Source organism: Homalodisca vitripennis, chromosome 2, assembly GCF_021130785.1.
Source record: "Homalodisca vitripennis isolate AUS2020 chromosome 2, UT_GWSS_2.1, whole genome shotgun sequence".
NCBI lineage: Eukaryota > Metazoa > Arthropoda > Insecta > Hemiptera > Cicadellidae > Homalodisca > Homalodisca vitripennis.
Window position 1 is genome coordinate 22682568 of NC_060208.1, and position 25760 is coordinate 22708327.

Genomic DNA, 25760 nt, shown 5'->3' on the forward strand with positions numbered 1-25760 from the left:
AATTTAGTATTGAAAAAACATAACCTTTTTTATCACCACACATCATCGAAAAGTCAGCAGAATATCACTAAAGCTATGCTGTGATTGGTGTCTAGTCAAGTATTAATCAATATTTATATATTTTTTATTATTGGATTGAAATCAATTTCTCACAAAAAATACATTATACCCATTCATTTAAAATAACAAGACAGATCAATGTTAATGAACAATGATGAAGCAAATGAACTTTTGCTATTATATTACATCATAACTTACCTCATTTAAAATCATTCTTATTTCATTAATTTCAATCAATTACTGCAAATAATGTATTTATTTACCTTCCAACTGTTGAATAAGAATTATTCAAATCTTTCCAGTAAAGTTCTACTAAGAACAATAATCAAGCTGACTTGATTAAGTCGGGGAAGGAAGTGCAACAAAACGTTATACCAAAATAGAGGAATGAGCAAAACAAAGTTAATTGTTTTACAGAGTCCTTGATTTATTTATAGTTGACTGTATTATTATTTTAGTACATAATCAAATGGACACTATTTTGAATAGATCAATAATTATAATCAATAATACATAATTTAATAATCACTGGGTAACGCAATCCACTTATTACATCCAAAACTAGATGTAAAATATTACTCCTCACATTTGGGGATAAGTAAATCTAGTTGAATAAAGCAAACATTGATATTAGTGAGTAAAACCACTGAAAATTAATATAACTAATTAATAGCAGTTTTAGATTGAATAAACTAAAATATAAAATTTCACAATAAAGCAAAACATTATATGTCTATTTCATTAGACTTATATTGTTAATTTATTTTACACAAGTATGCTCCATTTTGGTTTAATATAAACAGTAATTTGATTACAATAGTAAACAGATTATACGATTAACAGTGTAATGAACATAAAGGTTTTGTGATTTAATTCAATAATAGTCTGTATCCACAAAACCTCTCTATATCCTTTATTGAAAAAAATTAACTGATTAAATAAACATTTGCTGTATTGGTAAGAAAAGCAAACTACTATCCTTAGTTTTTTACATTTTATTACACTAAACACAACATGTTTTTGGCATTATGTCATCTTCACAATGTACAAAATGATAAAAATAATAGTTTGATTTTCTTACCAAACTATAACAGTGTTATTAAACTGTGGGCTTAAAAATATTAATGCATTTAATTTAAAAGTATTTATATTTAAAAGCATATATAAAGCTAAATAAGTATGTTGAGGCAAGGTAATATCATTAGTATGGCTGGAAAAATTATTTAGACCATAATTTTTATCTTAATTTCATTTAAGAAAATGAGATCCAAAACTCACTAAAATGAACAAATTATAAAATATTATGTGAGTACAAAACTTAAAGATACAAAGTGTTACAGGCAAGTAAGTTTAAATCTGTAATAAAAATGTTTAAAATTTTGTCATAAGAAATACAATAAAACTTCACTTATAAATTTACTTAGCCTTTTTTTAAGTAACAAGACCAAACAATAAATCTGCAATTCTGTATTACTAAATTAACATTAACATAAAAATTATATAGTTAAAAGTACCCTGTATTTAATAAATTAAAAACCCTTTAAAATCTAATTTCTAAAAATTTTGTATTTGTTTGTTTTTAAGTTATTTAACCCTTTAACTGCCACGCCCGAGATACTGTGCAAATCTAGTTTTACGAACTACTGCAACGCCTGAGTATACTCGTTTTTATATTATAAGTTTTATTTTTGTTGTATCAGCTGTTATATTGTGTTACTTGATGTTTTATTATGTTAGAAATGTCTAGAAGATAACTGTCCAGTTGGTGGTGCAGTCTTGTGGACATAACTCAAACTACTTGGATGCCACGTTGCTTTGTATCGTACACAAGTTTGGGAATGGTTACATTGATATTTTATGAGGTGTTTTCCAATGTTTACTCATAATAGTGGTAATATTTTGTTGATAAAATAATTGTTTATATTACCTCATCAACTCTCGGTTGACATTATTTGAGATGTTTGTAAACATTGTTAATGAATTGTTTACTCTATTTATTAATCTTTAAATAATGTGTTACGTCAAAAACTCCTAAAAATGGGAAAAAAATACTGTAACTAAGCCTGGTGGTTGGAGTGTTGCCGTGATTCCAGGAACTCAACAGTTAAAGGGTTAAGAAACAAATCTCACAGATATGTATAGACATATTTTCATTATTTTATATTTGTACTTAAGTTTTAAAATTACAGATTGTAATAATACTTTAGTATTAGTTAAGAGATGAACAGTGTGGTGAAAATCTTGTGCAAAGCTTTCTTTTTTATTAGTACAACAGATTATATAATGAAAAATATTTATTTCATAATTTTTAAAATATAATATAACTAATATATGCTACAAGATTACTGTTCAAAATTCAACTAAGAAGAGTGGTGGGACTGGTTTATACAAAAGTAAAAGCTTTTAAAAAACTATGCATCTTAATGGAACTTTGGGTAATTTATTATCGGAAAAAAACACTTTTATTCTGTCATCACCACAGCCGACTGTTATACCTTCGTGCATGAGTACTATTTTTGCTGTTCACTGCCTTTTTATGTTTCCTATAATAATTTTCATTTTATCAATATTTTTACAGAAGGAACGTAAAGTCCACTGTAGTACATTTAAACAGATATAAGTAGGAGTGAAAATACAAGATTTCAAGTGTTGCACAAAATATTTTAGAAGAATAAATTATCCTGAAAATAATTTGTTTGTTTAGCTGCAAAATCGTGGACTTTAGGTTCTGAGAATTGAAAACATAAAAAAACTGGTTTTTAAAAGAATATGTAAACAGAGATCACAAAAACCCTTTATATTTAAATCTAAAATATAAAAAAGGTTCAATTTTTTGTGCTGGACAAGAAATTGTACACTTTAGAAGTTATGTATAGCAAATGAAATTTTTTTTAAAGGTGTAAACGGAAATGTCTACTCCTGAAAATAAGTACAAGGCAAATCACAGAAGCCAAGAGATATAAAATCAACAGAACAAAGAAACAGCTGTTTTGAAATTTAACAACTGTCGAGCTTCTATCACTCATGATTAGTCTTTGGTTTTTAGCGGTTAGTGACAGAACTAATAACAAATAAATAGTAATGAATAAGCTGAAGAAGTGTAGAATTAAAACAATATAACTTTAAGCCCTATTTTAGGACAGTTGGTTTGAACTGTGATAAAAACAGCAAATTAAAATTATATTTTATGAGTGTATTACGATCCTGCCAATTCGCAAAGCCAAAGTACAGACGACTCCAGATATAGCTACAAGAAATGGAATGAATTGTATAATCCAGGGTTGGTAAGAATAAACGTGATTTTGAAGTGGAATTAGTGATGAATTTCAAGAAATACCTTGTGGAAGTTTCCTACAGTAACATTGATTACAAACCACATAATCCATCTAACAAAAAGTTGACTTCTGTTAAAGTCAATACAATATGAATGATTTATTGACTAATTACCATAGTACTTGGTGGTCAAAATTCCTAATGACCGTAATTCCTAACTGCCAAAGTGGCAAATATCAGTTGCACCTAACTAATATCACAGTTAAAGCTCATCATGGCCCCGCAGGTGTCTCAGCTGGTCCTCGACAAAGTTGACGATTTTGTCTGCTTGCTGAGTGGTGATCTCCTGGCCGCGAGTCTGGCGCGACGCCGGCCGGTACCACTGTACAGTCGGATACGCTGAGACTCCTGCGTTGCTGGCACACAACACGCTCCACATCACAGTTCACCTTCCCACACTTGACCCGACCCTCCAACCTCTGTACAATACATGTTGGTTATATCTACAATCCAACAGTATCTCGGAATTCTGGGAATTCTAAAGAAGCTACAGACATAATACTTAACGTGCTCAGAAAAAATCAATCCCTGAAATATTCTAAGTGAAAGAAAGAGCTTTCAGCTTTCTTTTCCCACACTATGATTTTTAACACTTAAATGTACAACACAGCATTACAGTAAAATAGTATTTATTTGTTTATGTATTATGTGCTAAATTTCATTAGAGTTAAGATTTTTTATGGAATTTAGCAACACATATGGATGGGAACGGAGAAAAAACCCCCAAATAAAACCACCTGTTTTGATGTCAGAAAGCAACTGACTAACCTGGGCTACAGTGGCGAACTCTGGTGCGAAGGCATGGCAGTGTCCACACCAAGGAGCATAGAAATCAATGAGCCAAGCATCCGGTCCCTTTATGACCTGATCGAACTTCTCAGCAGTCAACTCCTCCACTAAAGAAGGTAGGAAGTTGTACAGCCACATCCTGATAGATTTGGCATCTCTCTGGTATCCACTGTACATGCTGTAACACCAATCATCATGGTTAGGGTAATCATTGCACTCGTAAACATTGAAATATGTTGTTACATTGATCCGTTCACTACATACATAAGGTATTAATTACTAATTATTTAAATTCCTAAAATGTTTTACTAAAAATATTTTTCAAATACAAAAACATTTTAATTTTAATAAATGACAAAGCTGTAACTAAATCCTGTGATTTACCTGAAAATTATATTTTAAAATTATCAGCATATCAAATTGAGGCTTATCTATAAACTTTAAGAGCTAAAGTATTTAAAAGGTAGATTTTTGAAGTAAGAGAAAAAATAATGTTCTAATATAGGAACCCAGTAGAACACCATGTTTTACAGCCTTTGAAGAGATGAACATTTAACGTAAACATATTTATTTCTTTTTTCCTTACATTCATTTAAAGCAAAATTGTTAATAACACAAAAAACAAAATGAGATGTTTTGAACTAATATAAAAAAAAAAACCTGTTTATTTTTTATTGTATTTAATTTATATATATACAAAGTAAGATGGAGATTTGAGACTGTGCCGTGTCGAAAAAAATTACATAATAATTGCTCTGTGAGTTAATTAGAGTTAAGCTTGAAAACTCTAATAAGTAAACTCTACTCACGCCACAGTCGAGAGGCCAGTGCTCTGGAAGGGGTAGAGTCTGATTGTGGGGTAGCTGCGAACCCCCTGCTGTCGACACAATTCTAGCTCCTCCTGGCAGTTCACCTCCCCCACAAATACTTTCGGCAGATCAGACACCATCTAAACCCAAAATAGAACACATACATTTGAACTAATCACTACCAGCAACACCAGTTTGTGTATTTCGTGTCATATAGTACTGAATATTATTAAAAGAATTTTCATAGAAACATCTGAATTTTAACCCTGTTAGTACCGGTAACTACTCCATTTTTTATGAGTTGACTCAAACTGAGTCGAAGATCATTAATCAAGACTGGACTGGGAAAGCCAACGGCCAAGCAATTTTTGTACTTGTTACCTTGTACTGTTTCGACTTTCCCCTTTATTCTGTTGGATAAGATCCTCGTAAAGGCCAATGGCCTATGAGATGGACAAAATAAGGTTTAAAAGGAGATCGGCTTCTCCTTAAAACAAAGAAAAATTGATTGTATCTTTTTCTCCCATCCCTCCATCATCTCTTTCCTTTATCCCTGGTCTCTTTTATCACTCTCTCTCTCATCTTCACCCTCCTCTCTTCCACTCTCCTCACCTTGGCCAGTTTCCGCCACTGAGGGCCCAGTGCCTGACAGGGTCCACACCACGGCATGAAGAAGTCCACCAACCATACGGAGTCTAGGGGCTTCCGCCCCACAGATGTATAGAATGTCTCTTCCGTCAGCTTCACCACTGTAGACAGTGAAACATTATAAGTTACTACGCAGGTAAGAAATATGATATATTTACACATTAAAATTAATGCAACTTTATATTTAAAAAATCAATAAATTCGTATATTGTAACACGAAATTTTCTCACAGGTTTTTTTTATTAGTGTGCTAGTACGAGAAAACCTGAATCAAGTTCAGAAGCCAGTTTTTCATAAACCACGTTTGTAAGCTAACATTTTTAAGAAACGAAACATTCCAAATATAATTTTTTTCTATATGCTATTTTTAAATGTCTTAACGAGTATTCAACTTTTTGATCTTGACTAATATAAAAGTCTAGTGTTTAATAAAATACATTAAACAAACAAGTGACGGAAATTGTTATGTCTCATATTTTTTATAAATTCATGTGTTGGCTCTAATTCTAATGTGTTTTACATAGGCTATTGAAAAGCACCACCAAATTGGCAGTACTTTTATAATTTTTTTTACACCAGGAAAATCTTATTTTAAATATAGAATGGAAACTTTCAGTGGAATGGGAATTATCATCAATCAAAATATTACATTCTACCAGCTTCTTCTTATTGGAATCGAATGCTTAATTTATGAACAAACACTCCAATAATTATTAAATTAAATAATCAAAATATTGTTTACATTTTACCAGCTTCTTCTTATTGGAAACTAAATGCTTAATATATGATCAAACACTCCAATAAATGAAAAATTTTTATTTTGTGAGGCCTTTCGTGCTCAAAGAACACATCGTCAGACCCACATAACTGAAATAAAAGTAAAGTAATAATACAAACAATTTGGATTTAAATAAAAACATATGTCTTGAAAAATACAAAGAGATAAGATTTTAAAGGCCAGGAAGTATGTCTACTGTATATATAAAAATTAATATTTAATTAGATTAAAGGCAGTAACGGTGAATTTTGTAGAGGTCCAGGCTCATTATTTACTAAATAAATTTTGGTTCTTCTGCATAAAAATAGTTTCGTAAGCATCGAGGAATTTGTTGTTTTTGATTTCTTTTAATAATTTGACTTGTGAAAAGCAGTGTCCAGTATGAAGTGCATGTTTCGCCATGGCCGATCTTTCCTCTTGTTGATACTTCAGACATGCTTTATGTTCCTTTACTCTCTTTTTTATTTCCTTTTTTGTTTGGCCAATATAATAAATTGTTTGTATTATTACTTTACTTTTATTTCAGTTATGTGGGTCTGACGATGTGTTCTTTGAGCACGAAAGGCCTCACAAAATAAAAATTTTTCATTTATTGGAGTGTTTGATCATATATTAAGCAAAATATTGTTTGTTTAAAGTATTGACTTTCAAGATTTTTGGTTACATTCAGACCATAAGTTATACAAATAGAATTTTGAAACAATTTACATTTTATTCAGTAAGTGCAATTTAACAAAAATCATCAGCCTAAAAATTCTTGCAAGTAATAAAAGAATTCATAAGTACAGAATTAATAATATGTAATTTTATTTTGCACATGTATTCAAGTTATTTCTTAAGTGCTCATTACAAAACAATGGTTTTGCTCTACAACTTCAGAGGTTCACTTCGCTGGCCTTCAGCTCTAAAAAAGTTATATAGGTCTCAGCCAGCACCATGACATTTCTAACAAACATTGATATTACTGTAATATATCACTTTAAATTCGAAGTCAGTCTGAGAAGGCAGACAGAAATCAGCATATCTTTGTCTGGCATCAGCATTTTTTAGCATTATACAATATCCTATCTCAGACCCTACATGTGTCTAGGAATGCACAATGTAATTAGCATATCTATGTCTAGGATCTAGATGAGGATAGGCCTAACAGATTATTCTTGGGGCTCACAGGTGTCCGGACCCTTATTAGAAAACGATCAGGTATTCAGATTATTAGGGAACATGCCCGTACATCTCTCCAATAGCACATTTTATCGAAATTATTTTATTTTACAAACCGATATGCACCTCCAACTCTGAAATTTTTCTAAGTCCCAACTTTTTTCTAGTCCCGACTTTTTCCTAAGTTCAGATTCTCTTTGAACGCCGGTTCTCGGTAAATAAAATTATACAATAAAAGAATTTAACAAAAACCATCATCCGGGATGTCCGCTTGCCACTAATGAACTACTGTCTAATAAAAGCAATAATCCTGTGAGAAACCAATTCCGCCCTGAGTAGTCCAAAATTATTACCAGAAATACCCTATAATGGGCAGAAGGGTCTCTCACGGACTGAACTGTGTAGCCAAGAACAGATCCAGAATTACCTGAGGTACGACACGGTACGGTAGGCTCCTCCCCCGTGTATAACCCAAATACAGTCAGAGCTCTAATTTTGGTTCTGTTCTTGCTCTTGTGCTTGTTCAGGTTCTTGTCCAAGACTTGTAGTTTTGAATGTACATAGAGTCATTATGTCTCTGTTAGGCCTACTTGTGTTGGCATTAGGTATCACACTATCTCTCAAATCTGGTATATATGAGAAACATTTAATTCAACCTCCAATCTCATGCCATGATGGCTAGACATGTGGCAGGTCCACGGTGTGCACAGAAGTCGATTGTGCATCTTCCCCCTTACAACATCTGTCACTGCCGAGTTCAAGTAGTCAGTTTGGGTTGAGCATAAATATTGCCGCTTCTCACCAAATATATATTGAGGAGTGTTATTCATTTTCCTGCAAGCAGAAGAGAATAGTGCAGCAGAAATCCATTGGCGAAAGTGCAGTGTATACAGAAAAAAACATTATGAGTGATGGTGTTGTACATGAATTGCATCAAAAGTTTAAAGATGGCCGAATGACAAATTCAAAGATCAGTTCGAGAAATGTCAAAGCTGAACCCATTCGGCGATTTTGGTGGGTGTCAGTCAACATATTTGACTTTCTACACCATCGCTCATAATGTTTTCTCCGTAAACACAGCACTTTCTCCGATGGATTTTTGCTGTACTATTTCCTTCTGCTGGAAGGAAACAAATAAACTCCTTAATTCAAATTTGGTGGAAGAATCAATAGAGCCGGCCATGTTTATGCAACTGCAGCTCAGTGCAAACTAGCTACTTGAACTCGGCAGTGACAAATGTTGTACGGGGAATATGCGCAATCGACTTTTGTCCACACTGTGTACCGCGTCTGACCGTCATATGGCATGAGATCAGAGGTTGAGAAAAATAATGGCATTTGTAATCAGTAATCTCCTTAGCTTTGCCTTTGTGTAAGAAAATAATGTCCAGTAGTTTTATCATTTTCCACAATAATTAAATTTGCATGCTTTTTAACAATAAGTGATTCACTCAAGTGAATTGGTGTAGCCCATTTTTGCCATCCAGACTTATGATTGTACACCTCTAATCGTGATATTACTTTTAAAATGTTCACTAATAAATAACTACAACACCTCTGTTTACTGCAGGAAATGTGTACAAAGCCGAGGGCAACGGTTGGTAGTATGAAAATTCCTACCTTGGGGGTTGATGATGTCCTGTATAAAGTCAATGATAGAGGAAGCTGTGTGTTCTCCGCGGAACAGCTGTGATGGTTGAGACACGTTGAACAACATTGTGGTAGGGTAGGACTGGACATTGTGCTGTCTACAGAGCGCCGAGTGTATGGTGCAATCAACCGTACCAAACCGCACCACAGTGTCGAATCTTTCACTTGCCTTACGCAACTCAGGTAGCAGCCGCATACATGGTGGGCACCATGGCGCATAAAAGTCCACAAACCATGGTGAGCTGCCATCTGTGGAACAAGAAACTTTATCTCCAAATACTGAGATTTTATAACAGTGTATAAGATATGGTTAACAATAGACAACAAATAAAACTGAACTTTATAAAAAGATAATAATTTTACAGGGATGCTCTAACGACTTTTATAAATTATGTTGATCTTTTTTTCTTGCAATTTAAATTTTATATTAGTTAGAATTATATTATTGTCATATTATTAAACAAACTATTTCTATTGTTGTAGTAATATAATAGGCCTTTAAGTTCTGAGATTTACCAACTCCATTTTAGTAAACATGGATTGTCAGAAAGCACTAAAACTATTGGACTATTGAGCATCTAAATTGGAATTTGTTTGGAATTGTTACCAGATCACATCCACTTTGGATAGATCAAAATAATAATTCATTTTTTGGTTCGTCTAAACCATGAGAAACTGACAGGAAATGAAAGAACATATGGTTCAGTAAGTTTTCTTTGTTTACAGTTTGTTATTGACGATGGAAGATTTGAAAGGATAACAGGATTTCAAACACTTGCCATCGTTATATGTTACTAAACGTATAACACAACATTTTAAGGAAAGGTTGTGTTAGACTTTTTGTAACAGTAAATGTTGTCATTAAAATATTTTAAACTTACACTATTAGATGTTTAAGATAAACTACTCAAATTGTAATATTGTAATACATCTAAATCTATTCTGATAATTCAGGAAAATTATAAGCTATAAACGGTAAAGTTGCCTGACCTGCTCCTTGAGTGACGAGTTGTGGGAAAAGTTCTGGAGAGAGTGTGCGGATGTTGGTAGCTCTGGCACTTTCCCGAGCAAACTGAGCTACGGCCAGAGCAGTTACTGTTCCGTGGAACACTTCGTGTCCTCCCCCCGCCTTGAACACTGCCACCGAGGGGTAGCGGGACACTGACATGTCCGCACACACAGAGGGATAGCGGGCGCAGTTAACTCGACCTGAACACAACATACCACATGCAGAATATTTAAACACTTCCCATACCCAAGGATTAGCAAGTCTACTCTAGATATTTGACCAACTCTTTAACAATCCAAGATACAACCATTGATCTCTGGATTGTATTTCTACTATTCCTTTCAATTATTAGAGAAGGCAATGGCCTCAATTCTTGGATAAATAATTTTTATCCTATAACAGAAACTGTTGCTGATGATGCATTCTTGTTAGTGGTTAAAAATTCTGATGGGAAAACATTAACCTATTGACATGGATATACCAGTCACATGTGAGATTGATGTTGAATCATAGATCTAGCTGGTGTGCTGCATTTAACCATACCATACATGCTACATCTCATCACCCATTGTCCCAAAAATGGCAGCATTCAATTCATCCGTCGATAGACTAAACAAAATTCCCATGTACAATGAAGATTATATAAAGGAACTGAAGATAATAAAATATATAGCTCATGGTAATGGCTATGACAGTAAAATAATTTAGAACATCCTTCACAAAAAATAAATTGCAAAAATGCCATCCTAACATAAAATATATGTAACTCTAACGTAATGCTATACATTGAACAACAAAGTTAACAATATATCTACAAAGCGTGGATACACTGTAACTTATAGGCCTATAAATAAAATCAGTGACTTCATAAATCTCCGTCAAAAACCGGAAAAGGACAATTTTGATGGCAGCGGGATTTATAAAATACGGTGTAGTGATTGTCCGAAGTAAACGGGTAGATAATTTAAAAACCTGTTTTAGGGAACACCTTCCAAAAGAATACTGCTACAGAACGGTCAAAATATGCTAAACATCTCATACAATGCGGACACAACTACTTCAATATAAATAAAACTCTACAAATAATTCAAAAATGCAAGAAAATTAGTTTAATGTCCACAGTAGAAATTATGAGACATACAAAGTAGTAAAAAGTGACTGACAATGTAAAACACTGATAAAATAAACACTCTAACTAATTTATTGTTAGACACGACAATGCACCTGAAAATGATGGGTTGATGAACAAAATCCATCTTGACACGTTTCTTCCTCCAATAGTTGCAAAACATCCATCCAGTACACGTGAGTACGTGGCCACTGTGTCGCATCAATTCATGTTTTGTAGATATGTGTAATATTTTTTTTAATGTAATTGTGTCATCTACTATTATTTTTTATTTTAACATACAATGAAGCGCTAATATTTGGATATCTGATGATGTCAAGTTGTTGACAAAACACGTAAAAATGTTGTAATATTGAAGAACGTAAGAAGGTAAATTTATAATTCATTAGTATTACGAAAGTTCCAGCAATAGGAACGTACTCCAATCTAACATTTATTTGCTATAAATTTTGCTTCTTAAACCATTAATATTACGAAAGTTCCAGCAATAGGAACGTACTCCAATCTAACATTTATTTGCTATAAATTTTGCTTCTTAAACCATTAATATTACGAAAGTTCCAGCAATAGGAATGTACTCCAATCTAACATTTATTTGCTATAAATTTTGCTTCTTAAACCATAAATCCAATATTATTCATAATACTGAAGTTTACCAACGTTCCACTCACCTACATTCATGGAGGACAACATCGCCGCAAGTTTCTTCATCTCTAGGTCCAGATCAGAGTCAGAGCCCAGGTAGAAATCTACCAGCCAGGCTGTACTGGAGCCAAGCTCTAGTCGTGTGACCATGTCCTTCAACAACAACATTTTTATGGATGGACTGATTCAAATAATGGTTGACTCTGATTTAGGCCCACACTGAAAACACTATTTTGACCTTAGTTGTAAGTAATGTCACATCTACATGTACAAATTCCCAGAAGGACTCTTATTTTTGTCATTATTCCTTTAAACCTTTGAGTGCCGGAGCGTCGCTATTAGCAATCCTGCATTATATGCAAGGAATGCCAGAATCGCTATTTGCGACTTTGGCAGTAACGCTTATATTTTATACAGTATTTATCTAAATTGGTTCAATGACTATACATACGCATTCCAAAGGCTTCAACGTAACTTTTTGCAATGTAAGGTTTTGTTGCATTCTGGTTAGATTCTGATTTTTACAGCGGTTGTAAAGAGCTACAGCGCGTCAGTCAAGTTTAAAATCGACAGCTACACGGACGAGCCGTCACATGTTTTGTTTGCGCTGGTGTTTATTTCACAAATTATTATAAATATTGAAAGTTTTTAAGTGTAAATGGGTTTGTAGTGTTAGTATATTCATATTATTTCGTTTGTGTATGTTGTTCTAGTCTGTGTGTAAGTAGAACAATGACTTGACCGTGAGTTACGGTGATCGTAAGCAGCTAGGACTTTTACTAAATACATTTGTATAGTTTTTGTGTTTGTTCAGTGATATTTATAAACAATCTATATATATAAAAATGAAACTGTTCGTGTGTAACAGCATCATCACTCACAAACGGCTGGACGGATTCGCCTAATTTTTTTTTTTAATTTGTTCGTCTTGATCTGTAGAAGGTTATAGGATACTTTTTATCCCTTTCCCGATTCAGGATTCCGCCCCACTGGTTACAGAAATACCCGTAAGAAATGCATTGCAGCAAACATATGTTATTAAGTGAAAGAGTCTTTTCAAATTTTTAATCAGCTGTTCTTTGTAAACATATATAATGCGACAAAAAATTGTTGTTATTTTTGACAGTAACTAAGTAAACATAAATATTTTTGACGTTTCTATGTAAACAAACATTTTTTGACATTTACAACGTGTCACAAATGTCAAATTTTTGATAAACGTGATTTGATATCTTTTTTACAATTTCCAAGAACAGTGTTATTTTCCATCAGTAAAAGGTTTAAAAAAATAGGCAAGTATTTTTGTTTTCTCATGTAAATATTCTTTGAAGAATGTTTTTCTCAACATTTTTTTTTTTACAGAATTCCTTTGAGCAGTTTTTTGATGAATTTTATTGGAAAATAACATAATGCCGCCAAGAAAAAAAAGTGCTTTAAGCCGTCACAGCGCACGTGCGATAGCAACAAAACGAATTCGTAATAATCAAAGCAACGACCAGCGCGCAAAGGTAAACGAATTGAATCGAATACGAACATCAGCATCAAGAATGATGCTGTCGCAAGAAGAAAGAGAAACATATAATAAAATTAGTATTTCTTTTCGATGCTTGATTGATGTAGCCCTCTCTACTGCCACGCGAGCAGAGCCGCGGGTTTAGGCTAGTGATTCATAAAAACATTGCTGACAATCAAGACCTAGTATTGCAGGCATTAGATTTAAGCCAATTTATACGATTGGCCAATGAAGTGGAATGTCTCAACACATCAAGTCACAGCATTGAACTTATGTGCGAAATGGCAGGGATAAAAATATATGTTAGCAAAAAACAGGTACTAGAATGTGATTGGGGTATACCGTTCCCCTTCTGCACCATTAGACGAGGCTCTCACACAGTTTGGCCAATGCACTGGGGGACGTTCCAAGCATGAACTGTGGGATCTGCATCTGTAGGGGACATCAATTCAATAGTCTTGTGCAAACAAAAGAAAAGCACTGCTGTTGGTGGAGTTACTTGCCTCATTCAGCATCTTCAAGAGTTGTCTTTGCCTCCAACAAGAGTAACTCCAACATCTGCTACCTCAATCGATATGGTATGCACAGACCTCGATGAAGACAAAATTGATGTAAAAGTATTACAAACATATCTTTCAGACCATACACTGGCCAAATCTGTGATTTAGACATATCGTCGTGAAACAAGAAAACCTCAATAAGATGGCACTGACAAGACATTTTTGGACAAGAACACCTGTTGTGAACCTTTAAAAGACTCCTTGATTTTTTACATCCTGGTAAAAAGTTTATTCAGCACCTGGACCCAGAGGAAGCCTACTCTACTTTTATATTGGCATTTTTCACAACTGCACTTGATGTCGCCTGTCCACTGAAGAAAACCCGAAACAAGAAAATGAAACACAACAACTGCGTGGTTAGCAATCCCAGAGGCTGATTACTTAAGATCTATTTTCATTATAGCCCACAAAACAAATATTTGCTAACTGGAAAAGTAAGAGGGATAAAGTTGATGCATTTCAAAGAAAAAGCATATGATCTTAAGTTAAAAAACCTCAGGAAATAAGCGCTAATAAAGAGGCTATTGCCCAATCAGATAACAAAAGTCAGGACGATCTGGAATATAATCATCAACAGTGAAAGGGCATCAAAAAAAGACATGTCTGCAGATGTAATGTGGCAGTTAAACGTTGCAGATGAGACCATTGAGGATCTGGGAGAAAATTGCAGAATATTTTAATAAGCATTTCATAAATGCTGCAGAGATGACCCTGTCCAAATATAAACAACATCCCGATAAGGGCCCCCTGCCGCCCATAAACCAAAATTTCTATGCAGCAACAACATTAATCGAATATCAACCCTTCAACAATAGAAGAAATACTTTAAAATAATTGCATCACTCAAATCAAAAACATCTAGTGGGATTGAGGGATAAGTTCTAAAGTACTGAAGTTCTGTAGAAGTGAAATCAGTCAACCTCTCGTCAATATTATCAACAATTCGCTGAACTCGAGGTGTCCTTCCCAACGAAATTAAAAATTTCAAAAATCTATCCTTTACACAAGCAAGGAAGTAGAAAGGAATTATTTTTTTTAAGAACTTCAGGCCCATTTTCCTTAGTTCCAACAATATCGAAAATAATTGAATAAATGAATAATGAATAAATGATTTATTTCCTAAAAAACACAAATATAAGTATCAACACATAATCATATGCGTATTACATATGTATACTAACATATATAAAATTCTATTTATGACAAATAAAATATAATTTTTATTAGGAAAAAAATAGGGTCCCAAAGGCAAAGCCTTGATGAGGATTCCACCAGATAAGTTTATTTAAATAAAGAGATTCATTGCGGGGGGTTGCAGACACTATTAACTATCTATATCTTCTAATCCCATAAATTAATTTATTGTTACAAATCTTTATGGCTTAGCAAACAGAATTTAACAAAACTCAAACTTACCCTTCGTGAAATTAAAAATAAACAGAATAATACTTATTGTAAAGAAAATATATGTTTAAACATCTCCACAAACCGCCAAACCAAAAAATAACAAATAATAAAGGTTAACATAATAAATTACCTATTGGATAATAGTTAACAGATACTCAACGTTGCTTCTGTCCATACTTAAAAGCCAGGTTTTAACACTTCTAAGGAATTTATTTACTTTTGTAATATTTTTTTATATTTTGCGGCAACCTATTGAAAAGTCTTGGTCCTGTATAATTAAATGTTTTTGTATAAAAAGTTACATTAGGTTTAGGAACTCTAAAATTGCTAGCATTTCTAAGACCTTGTCTAAAAAAGTTAACTATTTGATGGTAAATTTCCACTAATTAAATAAAAAGCTTTTAAAACCTTAAATATATAAATACAACGTAACGGCAAAATATTCATACTAAACAAAACACGGATGAGATGTTCTCTTAATATCTTCTCTTTAGAATTAAATTTAACATACCCATTTTTGAATGTTTTCCACAGGTGTTTTATTGTAGATCTATACGTTCCACCCCAAGAAATTATAGCGTATTCTATTCTACTATTTACTAAGGCAAAATATAAACAACGAGAGTTTGGATTGGGCATACGTCCCGCAAAGTGATAAAAAAGTCTAATTCCTGTTATGAGTTTTGATTTTAGTTTAATTATATGCGTTTTCCAGCTCAATTCGCTATCTAGGATTACACCCAAATGATTTTACTTCTCTGTTGGACTGATTTTGAACAATTTACACAGGATTAAAATCGTATTTAAACAATCTAAACATTTATATATAATTTTATTATTAAATTCAATGAACCCCCTTAAATTAAAATTAATGCAGATTTAGTTTTTTGTGTGTTGAGCAACTTAATTTATTCCTGTTAAACCACCGATTTTAAGCTTCCAGGTCTGGGTTAAAATTTTTCTTTCTGATTCTTACCCACGTCTCACTTAAATAGCAGAGGGCCGTGTCATCCGCGAATGCGGTGATTTGGCCATTTAATGAAGAATTACAAAGATCATTGATAATATTACAAGGAACAAAGTTGCTCCCAAGACCGATCCCTGGGGATCTCCGTGCCTGACTACACCCATTTTACTCAAAACACCCTTGATTTTAACACATTGCCTTCTGTTTTTGTAAGTTAGGCTGGGAAAACCAAGCATGAGCTACCCCACGAACCCCACAATATATCTAATTTCTCTACTATAAAATGGCATGTTGACTGTATCAAATGCCTTCTGTATATGCTATGAAAAAGTCCCACTCACTATCACTTACCACTATTAATACCTTCATTTAATTTGCTAACAAAGTCTAAAAGAGCCCGTTCTGTATTCATCCCACTCTAAACCCATACTGATTATTGCGAAAAAAAATCTATATCTATTTAAAAGCTAATAAGTTTTTTCTTTCATTACTTTTTGCTATTATTTTGGAAAATGTTGAAATCAATGAGATCGGGCGGAAATTTGAAACAAATGTTGGGCGAATTACCTGTATAAATTGGTATTACAACAAGCCCTTTTAAGGGGGACCTCCTCAGGGGAAAATTCCCGTGCTAAAACTTAAATTGATAATAAACCCCGTAAAGACTTCAGCTATCCTTGAGCAGATATGCTTAAACTAAAAAAAGAGGGGGGGGGGGGGGGGGGGGGGGGGGGGGGGTCGGGGGCCCCCGGTTCAAACCATCAATCCCCAGGCGAGTTTTCCATTTTTTCAGAGACTAACTAGTCTCACAATGTCATCACAACACACCGGTCCTAAACAACATTGATGACCTCTCTTGAACTAGGACAAAATTATTTTTGTAGTTTTGGCAGTTCTCCAAAACCATTATTCGGGGAATTGAGTTATCCTCTATTATGCGATCAGCTACCGACAGAAAGAAATCATTAAATTCGTCAGCACTATTTCTGGGTCTGAAATCATTGTATTATTAATTTTTAAACAAAATATATCATTTCTTTATGTTCTGACCAGTCATATTCTTAATGGTATTCCAAGTAGCTTTATGATTACCAATATTGTTCTCCAGTTTATTTCTATATATAGTTTAGATTTAGCTAACTCAATTTTTGCTTCAAGCTGTTTCCTAAAAAGAATTATAATATAACCTAAATCTATCATTTAACGACCTATGTTTTTACTTTTTTATACAACCAATTCATTCTTTTTTCGTATTTGATTACAAATGTAATCATTCATCCAAGGCTTTAATAATTTGCGATTTCTATTATTTTAATTTATATACTTCATTACGATTGTTCAATGCAAGATTGTATTTTAATTTCAAATAAATCATACGCCACAGAAGCGTTATTCTGCCTATAGATGTCAGTCCAGTCCATTCCTTATTAGTCAACATAAAACCGACGGTTCAACATAATTGTAAAAAGGTAGTGCTTGTCACGTCTCTTGCAACACCGTTGAAACAAACAACCTCCTACCTCCAAGGCAACATGGCTTCATCTCAGAAAAGATCAACTACGAGTGCCCTTATTGATCTAATTGAACATCTTATGGACAACCTGGAAGATGGAATACGGCTGCTGGTGTTTTCTTGGGACCTGAGCCAACGGCTTTTGATAGCCTTGACCATGCTGTGCTTCCTGTCCAAAGATCAATTCCCTAGGTAAACGTAGGAAGCAACCACTCAGTGGTTTCAAAGTTATTTGCACGACAAGAAAGCAGATCGTTAGAAAATAAAAAAAGTTGTTGAGGGAAACTTGAAAATTGTAAAAATCTAAGCCCAATGACTTATGAGGAGAGGGGTTCCACAGGGGTCAGTGTTTGGGACCTGTGTTATTTTGTACTTTTCACTGGTGACCTGCCTGACTACCTTGGGGAACCACTGTTACCCTGTCTCTTATGCAGACGACACAGTTTTAATAAGCAACAGCAAGTCAGTTCCAGGACTAGAAATGAACACCATAACATCTGTAAATATGGCTCAGGAATACTGCCTTAGGAACGATTTATTATTTTCAACGCATCACAAAAAACAAAAGGCCTTACTTTTGGTAAAAATAAGGATGAAGTTCATGCTCCACCCTACCTTGAAAGAGTATGAACCACAAAACACCTTGGGGTAGTGAACGATGACCGGTTGACTTGGAACTGCCACATAGACGGCCTTCTTATGCAAAAAACTCAGCTCAGCACTCTTTGTGCTAAAGAGGATAAAATCAATTGGTAACACCTACTGCAACCCAGAACCGCATACCATGCTCTGTTTGAGACCCACATTCGTTATGGTTTAGTACTGTGTGGGGTGGATCATCTGCAGGAATCTCCAGCGAGTGTTGGTTTTACAGAAGCGTGCAATACGAATCATGGCTGATCTAGACTTTCGAGATAGCTGCAAAGAGGCTTTCAAGACCTTGGGAATTCCTACAGTGATAACTCTGTACATTACTCGAAGTGATTCTACACGCCTACACACGTCCCGAGAGGAATGGTGACATCCATGATTACAACACAAGGAGCGGGCCAATGACTTCAGTCTTCCCTTACATCACTCAGCTCTTTTTGCCAAGAAGAAGCCGTCTTATGCTGGAGCGAAGCTTTATAATATGCTTCCGAAGAACTTCAAAACCAGCACTCCGCAGTTCTGAAGAAAAAGACTTATTAAGTGGCTTGTTGGAAGGTCAATATATAGTGTTGAAGAGTTCAAAATATAACCATGTAAATATGTAAATTATGTATATTTTGTAATTGTTTATTTTGGTAAAACTTTTATCCAGTTTTTAAAGAAATAGCATGTGTGTCAGATAAACATGTTAATTGTTTAATGTAGTTAGCAACTTTTATCTACAATTAATTGGAGCTATATGTCTTATCAATATTTGACGGCCATTTCTGTTCTTAATGAATACGAAATAAAGCTATTGTCTATTGTCTATTTAAGCATTAGCAGTGTAGACAATACACACTGTGTTAGGTTAGGTTAGAAAATTTCTAGTTTTGTAGCAGTTCACATTTTCATATTTATTTTCCAAACTTTATTTATAGTTATAAAAAAAATTTTTATATGTCTTTTTGTAAAGAATTAAATGGAGTATAATATAGAATAACTGAAAGTGAAAAAAATAAATATTCAATAACACTAAGTTGTGTCAAAATAAAAAACATAATGTTTTTGCTCATAAAGTTCTTGTTAATTTTTTTTTTTTTGTATAAAAACGTAAAATAAGTAATCAATGTATTATATTTATAAAGAAAATATATTTATCTACAAAAAAAAAAAAAAAAAAAAAAAAAAACCCAGGACATTATACCAATAAATAATTTTTTTATGAATTTTTAACCAGACTCTTGCAAAATCAGGCATTTTGGCTCGGCATTTTATGCATACCATATAGCAAAACGCTGCGGCACTCAAAGGGTTAACTAGCAATTCCAAAACAAATGTGAATATGTGCTACCTGCAATAATCCCAATACCAATATGGGAAGTGCTATGGCGCTAAATAGTTTTCACAGTAACATTACATGATGAATAAACTCTCACCTGAATATGTATGCAATCTAGCAGAATGTTTAAGAAATGCTTTCAAGTAGTTTCCATCATTCCCACTAGATCGCAATTACTTTTTTATTTATTTCTTTTCAATTCCAATTTACTGCCATATAACAGTGTTCAATCAGTAGTTTCCAGCAACAGCTGATTCTATTTCTGTTTGTGTGCAATTCTGTTGTTACACCTGACATATGTTGTAACCTCATTCCTACGTTGCCAGTTATCTTAGTATGTTTATAAGAAAATACTAGTAACATTATTTTATATTTTGTAAACAGTATTAACTTTTGTGCATATATTATAATAATTTCTGTATAAATAAAAAAATAACTTCAAAAATGTTAAACTGAGTGTTTTTTATATTACTTCTCATCCAGTAAACCAAAAAAACCTAACAATATTTTTATTTTAAAATGTCACTTTTAAGGGCACTCTTACTGAGAAAAAAACACACCAGTCGAAGGGTTATGAGTGTGGCGGCTAGATTTTGTATAGTTATCCAGAGTTAACTAAATTCACCATCATTCATAGCTCTTATTCATGTACTCCATCTTATTTACTTTGCTACACTGTTTTAACCCTTTTAACCCCAGCCATTTTCCATGGACTTACCAGAAAGCCCATGGCGATAAGGGACCGTAGTGCAGAATTGAGGGAAAATACATCTAGTTTTCTTATTTTTGAAGATAATTTTTAGGTTTTTGTTTTAAATTGTTCACAAATAGGTGTACTCTTAGATGTAATAGTTAAAAAAAGTACTTTTACAGAATTGATTTGTTTTTTTAGCGTATTTATACATAAAAAATTTTTAATTTTTTAAATTTTTTTATAGTTTTGGACATACATAAAGGTGGTAGAAAAAAAAATTGTAGCCCCTGAAAAATGAAGTAATTTTGTTGTTACACATATTTCTTACTACACACACAAAATTTGAAGAACTTTCCTTGATAAATGCAGGAGATATATCCAATTAATTGTATTGCTGCGTAAGCACTTCTTCATATTTCTTCATATACGTCAGTAGAAGTATACAGATATGTATACTTGTTTTTTGCACTTTTGAAATAATAAACAATTCTAAAAATAACACAAACTAATTGTAATGGTTTGTAAGACTAAAACCTTGTTTAATTTTTCAAAAAAGTAAAAGAAATAATATTTACAATATATACATTTTATATAAAACAATTCATTGTCTTCAAAAATAGCACATTCACCACTAATAATAGGGTACTTTGGGATTATACCGACCACACCAGTATGAAGAACACAAAAATATAAATTTATAGAAACAAACATGATAGAACGAAAAAAACAACTCTTTTATTACAAAATTACAAACTTACAAGCATTTTCCAGGCATTGTGATCGGTATTGTTGTCGCTGTTATCTTATCTTTCTCGAGAATCCCGATTACGTCAGACCACGCGGCATCACATGATTTGCACGGTACATAATTGCCTTTCCATTACAATTCAATTTATATTTCTGATCAGATCCTCTAGAATTTGATATTTTACTGATAGGTACTATCTCGAGGGATGTTTTTCTTTCGTTGACATCAGCGCGAAGGCATGGCACTCGCATTTTGGGTGGCGGAGTGTGAATCAAGAATAAAAACAAGTTTTGAGTGTTTTTTCAATAAAGAGTTTAGTTTTAGTTTGATCATGTTTGTTTTTATTGAATTTTTGTGTTTGGAGAAATGTAGAGGTAAAACACGAAAGTACAACAAAGCGACGCACCCAGCTGAACGGGCGGCGAGACTCTGCAATCACGTTATCTACTAGAACCGCTCGACTTTGACCTCTGTCTGAGGATGGGGAGGGGTTTGCGATAAGGCAATTCTGTTTTATATTGACGAAATATTGTTCTACGCTAATCTAGTAATCAGTAGAAGCAAAATGTCAAATAACGATTCATGTCTGGGTGTGGTCGGTATAATCCCAAAGTACCAATAATAGTGTTTATCAAAGTGTTTTCACTCACTGGTAACTTTTCTCTACGACGTTTACTCATGTTTTTTTTACTAATAATACAATAAATCACACGAAAAACAACTGCTTTCATTCACGCAAACTAATTGAGGTTATAAGTCAGCATACAACAACAATGCAACTGAAGTCGTCTGACAGCTGACATCGACAAATAAACTACGCTCGACGACGACGAAATACGATGCCAATTGGAAGTTTATTGTTTTTGCATGTAGCCCGTTTCTTCACCGACTACTATACCGAAAACTGATGGCATTTGGACATATTATTAGCCAGCTACATTAAATTTCTCGAGACGTCCGGTATATCGGACGTTGGGCATTTTAGCTAGACCACCTCTGTCCGATATATCGGACGCCGGGGCTAAAAAGGGTTAATAGAACTTGATAAAATCATTATAAAAAAGCATAAAGGCAGGAAGGCATTCAAGGACATGCAGATCCATGATTTTACAAAAGAAAGAAACTAGTGCCCACCAGAGATTAATACAAACATGTTTTAATAGCTAAGGCTTACAATGCATTGTGATTTTAAGATGACCCCATTACATGTTACATTATACAGAATTTTTTACAACAATTAATAATACTTAGGTTATGTAAATGTAGACTTATTTGTCTTTTCATCGCTGTCTCTCATACAGCAGAGAAAGAAGATCTGGTTTCAGAAGTATTTAGTGATAAAAGCTTGCAAGCAGTTCAGGACAACAGTGCAACCAACATCAGAGTTGATACAAATAAAAAACAAGTATTGGGAACAATTGAATATGCGTTCAATGATCAAATGTACGTCATGAAACCTTTTAGAGAATATTTTTAGTGCCATACCATTTTCAGCGGAGCAATTACTATTACAATTGGTATGCAATGCTCCCAGCATAACTCTTCCGGTCAAAAAGTTTATGGACATGTAACATACCTGGAAGGAATTAACATCCAGCTCCTGAGGCTCTGGCAGATATGTAAAGACTTCCTTGGCCATGTCTCGAGGCAGCTCACTAACGACAGTCCGTGTAGCAAAACTCTCTCCGTCCCCACCCCTGCCAAACAGCAGTAAATAGTTAACTACCATCTCCTCAGTTGGGATTGATTGGTCTGATTGGTTAGAGCTTTTACTATTTGGTTGTGAAACATTTGCTGAAGGAAGAATATTGTGGTTGGCAAAGTGTTGGATGATAGGATTGTCTGTATTTGTTTTTACGCCTAGTCAGTAGCCTATTGCGCACATAGGCTATTGGATGTTAGGCCTACGTATTGGGTAAGGCAGTGTTTGCACTTTAATTTGGTACACTGCTTGGGTAACAGAACTGACAGAGCTCTTGAACTGATTTGCATTTCACAAAACTTGCACTGCTTGTTTCCACATGGATAAAGAGCCAAGCTCTGAGGTGGACTGTGTTGTGTTAGGGTCTTTAACTTTGGGATGGACAAGTATTGTTTTAGGTTAACCAGTTACCTGAATATTGTAGTTGGAGGTGATTGTAAGAGATCTTTCTTTCAAAGAGAGAAGCTTGTACATTTTGTAGCCTCTTTGAAAATGTTATTTAGAGATTGTGAGCCATGGTGGTAACTAGTGATGAGTGATGTTCTGCCTTTTTTTTGACGGGTTAGCTCAGACGTCTCTAAACCTTACCACAAAAACATGACTGAACATTCCTCATAGCCACTGAGAAGACAAATTTGTTAAATTGCACAGCTACTGGATTTTGAACAGTTAGTTTGATTCAATAAGCGTCAAGATGAATGGATTTTGAAACTGCTTTATTTTTCAGTTTTTAATAATGCTCCAGGGTGATTTAGAAAGTTTGTGATTAATTAGTGTGAAATTTACTGTAACCTCTGACAGAAGTTAATTCATTGTTATATTTTATGTACAGCATAATATTGTATAAACCGTTTTAAATAATTTCATATTTTTCATTCAGTGACGTCACCATTCACATGATGAAATAATTGGCAGTGCTCTAAAACAGAACTATCGTTCAATTAATCTAAGAACATTCGTAAATGCAGCATAATCTAATAAGCGGCTAATTTGATAGTAAAACTAGTACTGGTACCTCTGCCAGAATACTGTACTGGTGTAGTCTCCCTGTGTCAGCTGAGTACAGATCGGTAGAGAGACACAGTCCAGTACTGCCACACCCACGAGACCATACTGTAACATAGACGACCCAATAGTCAGTTGAGATACCAAAATTGAGTCAAACTCAGGTAGCTTTGTAAGTTACGAGATTTTACTCACAACCTGACTACAGACTACCTGACATACATATGTTGTGGATTTTTGAAATTGAAATAGTTGAAACTGTGACAAAAGCAAATGAGATAAAGGGACAGATTTTACTTTGATAAGAAATAAGTGGTTATGTAGAATTTTTAATTCCTTCTCTATCCAAATATATTAATATTTTTAGCACTAGATTTAGATTTAACCTAAAAATAATATTGATAAGAACTTCAGTTGCACAGGAGGTAACAAAAAGTTCCAGGATTGATTGTAGTTTGTGCCAACATAGTGTCGAGGATGGTATAATCCAGGCATCATGACCAATGGATAGGCTTCAATGGTTTGTCATGACTATTCCTGAGGAAAATAAAATTACGAACTCTGTCCAGCCTCAATTGTTTGTTCTAAATGAAAATAATTTTTTGTAGGTATATCATAATTTGTTGACGAACTTAAATAAGAGCAATCTGTTCGTGATAAAGTGTGAAGTTGGGCAAAAATATTGGATTTGGGGATGAATTACAAACTAATCGCAGTTTCTTGAGTGGTGTAAAATATTTGAAGAAGGATGGAAAACTTTCAACATCCTCATTCAAGACACCTATCAACATCCACTGACAGCAAACTTGTTACCAGAGTGATTAGGGATTTTCTTCAGCATTTGGTGACAGCTTAGCACCAACCAACTTTAGGTCTTCAGAGCTGCTTGATTGCGTAAAAAGATAAAAAGGTGTACTTCTGTATTTCTTTACTATCTTTAATTTTTTAAAGATATGTATGACTCTCAATTCTACTGACAGTGGCTGTTGAACCCAGGACCTCAGTGTATTTTGTACCAGTCCCATGTCAATTTTTGAGCAATCCTCATACAAAACTACTTTCGGCCGAGAAGAATCTTTGGCTTTCTCCAGCAACTCTGTGTTAATTTGAACACAAAAATATTTCCAAGTCTAAAGTTCTTGTTTTTAACTGACACAGTATGGGCAAGACTTAAACCGTGTTGGCTTTATTGTCCACTATCTGACTTCAGTCATAACTCTCGTAACCTGTTATGAGATGCTTCAGTAATTCTGCATCGTTGATCTCATTTAGTGACTCCTGAACAATTTCCATTCACTGCTGTTTGTTGTGTGTGATTCTGTAAATTGTTGTAAAGTCAACAATTTTGGAACAAATTTTGCTGCCACACATTTCACACCCAAAACATTCGAAAAGATGTCATGGCATGATACGCCAACATCATCAGCGACTTCTCTGATCATAATACGGCGAATGTTCAAAACCATTTCTTCCACTTATTTCAAGTTTTATTGGTTGTTGATGTGCTGGGGCGCCTGGAACATTCACTATCTTCAATGGCTTCATGGGCATCTTTGAAACATTTACACAACTCATAAACTCATATTTTACTCATAGCAGGCTCACCATAGGCCTTACTTAACATTTCCAAAACTTTGTTACAATTTATTTCATTTTCACACATAACTT

At 33.9% G+C, this 25760-nt stretch overlaps 1 protein-coding gene across 1 annotated transcript in view; it reads right to left on the bottom strand.

Annotated features, from left to right (window-relative positions):
* Nucleotides 1–466: 466 nt before the first annotated feature.
* Nucleotides 467–25760, bottom strand: part of LOC124353684 (dnaJ homolog subfamily C member 10-like) — a 32170-nt gene continuing 6876 nt past the window's right edge. Inside the window, 10 exon segments of the mRNA XM_046803647.1 lie at nt 467–3748; nt 3750–3812; nt 4162–4360; nt 4992–5131; nt 5604–5740; nt 9199–9477; nt 10219–10437; nt 12038–12164; nt 22962–23082; nt 24103–24200. Of these exon segments, the coding sequence (XP_046659603.1) occupies nt 3596–3748; nt 3750–3812; nt 4162–4360; nt 4992–5131; nt 5604–5740; nt 9199–9477; nt 10219–10437; nt 12038–12164; nt 22962–23082; nt 24103–24200 (1536 nt within the window). The 3' untranslated portion in view covers nt 467–3595.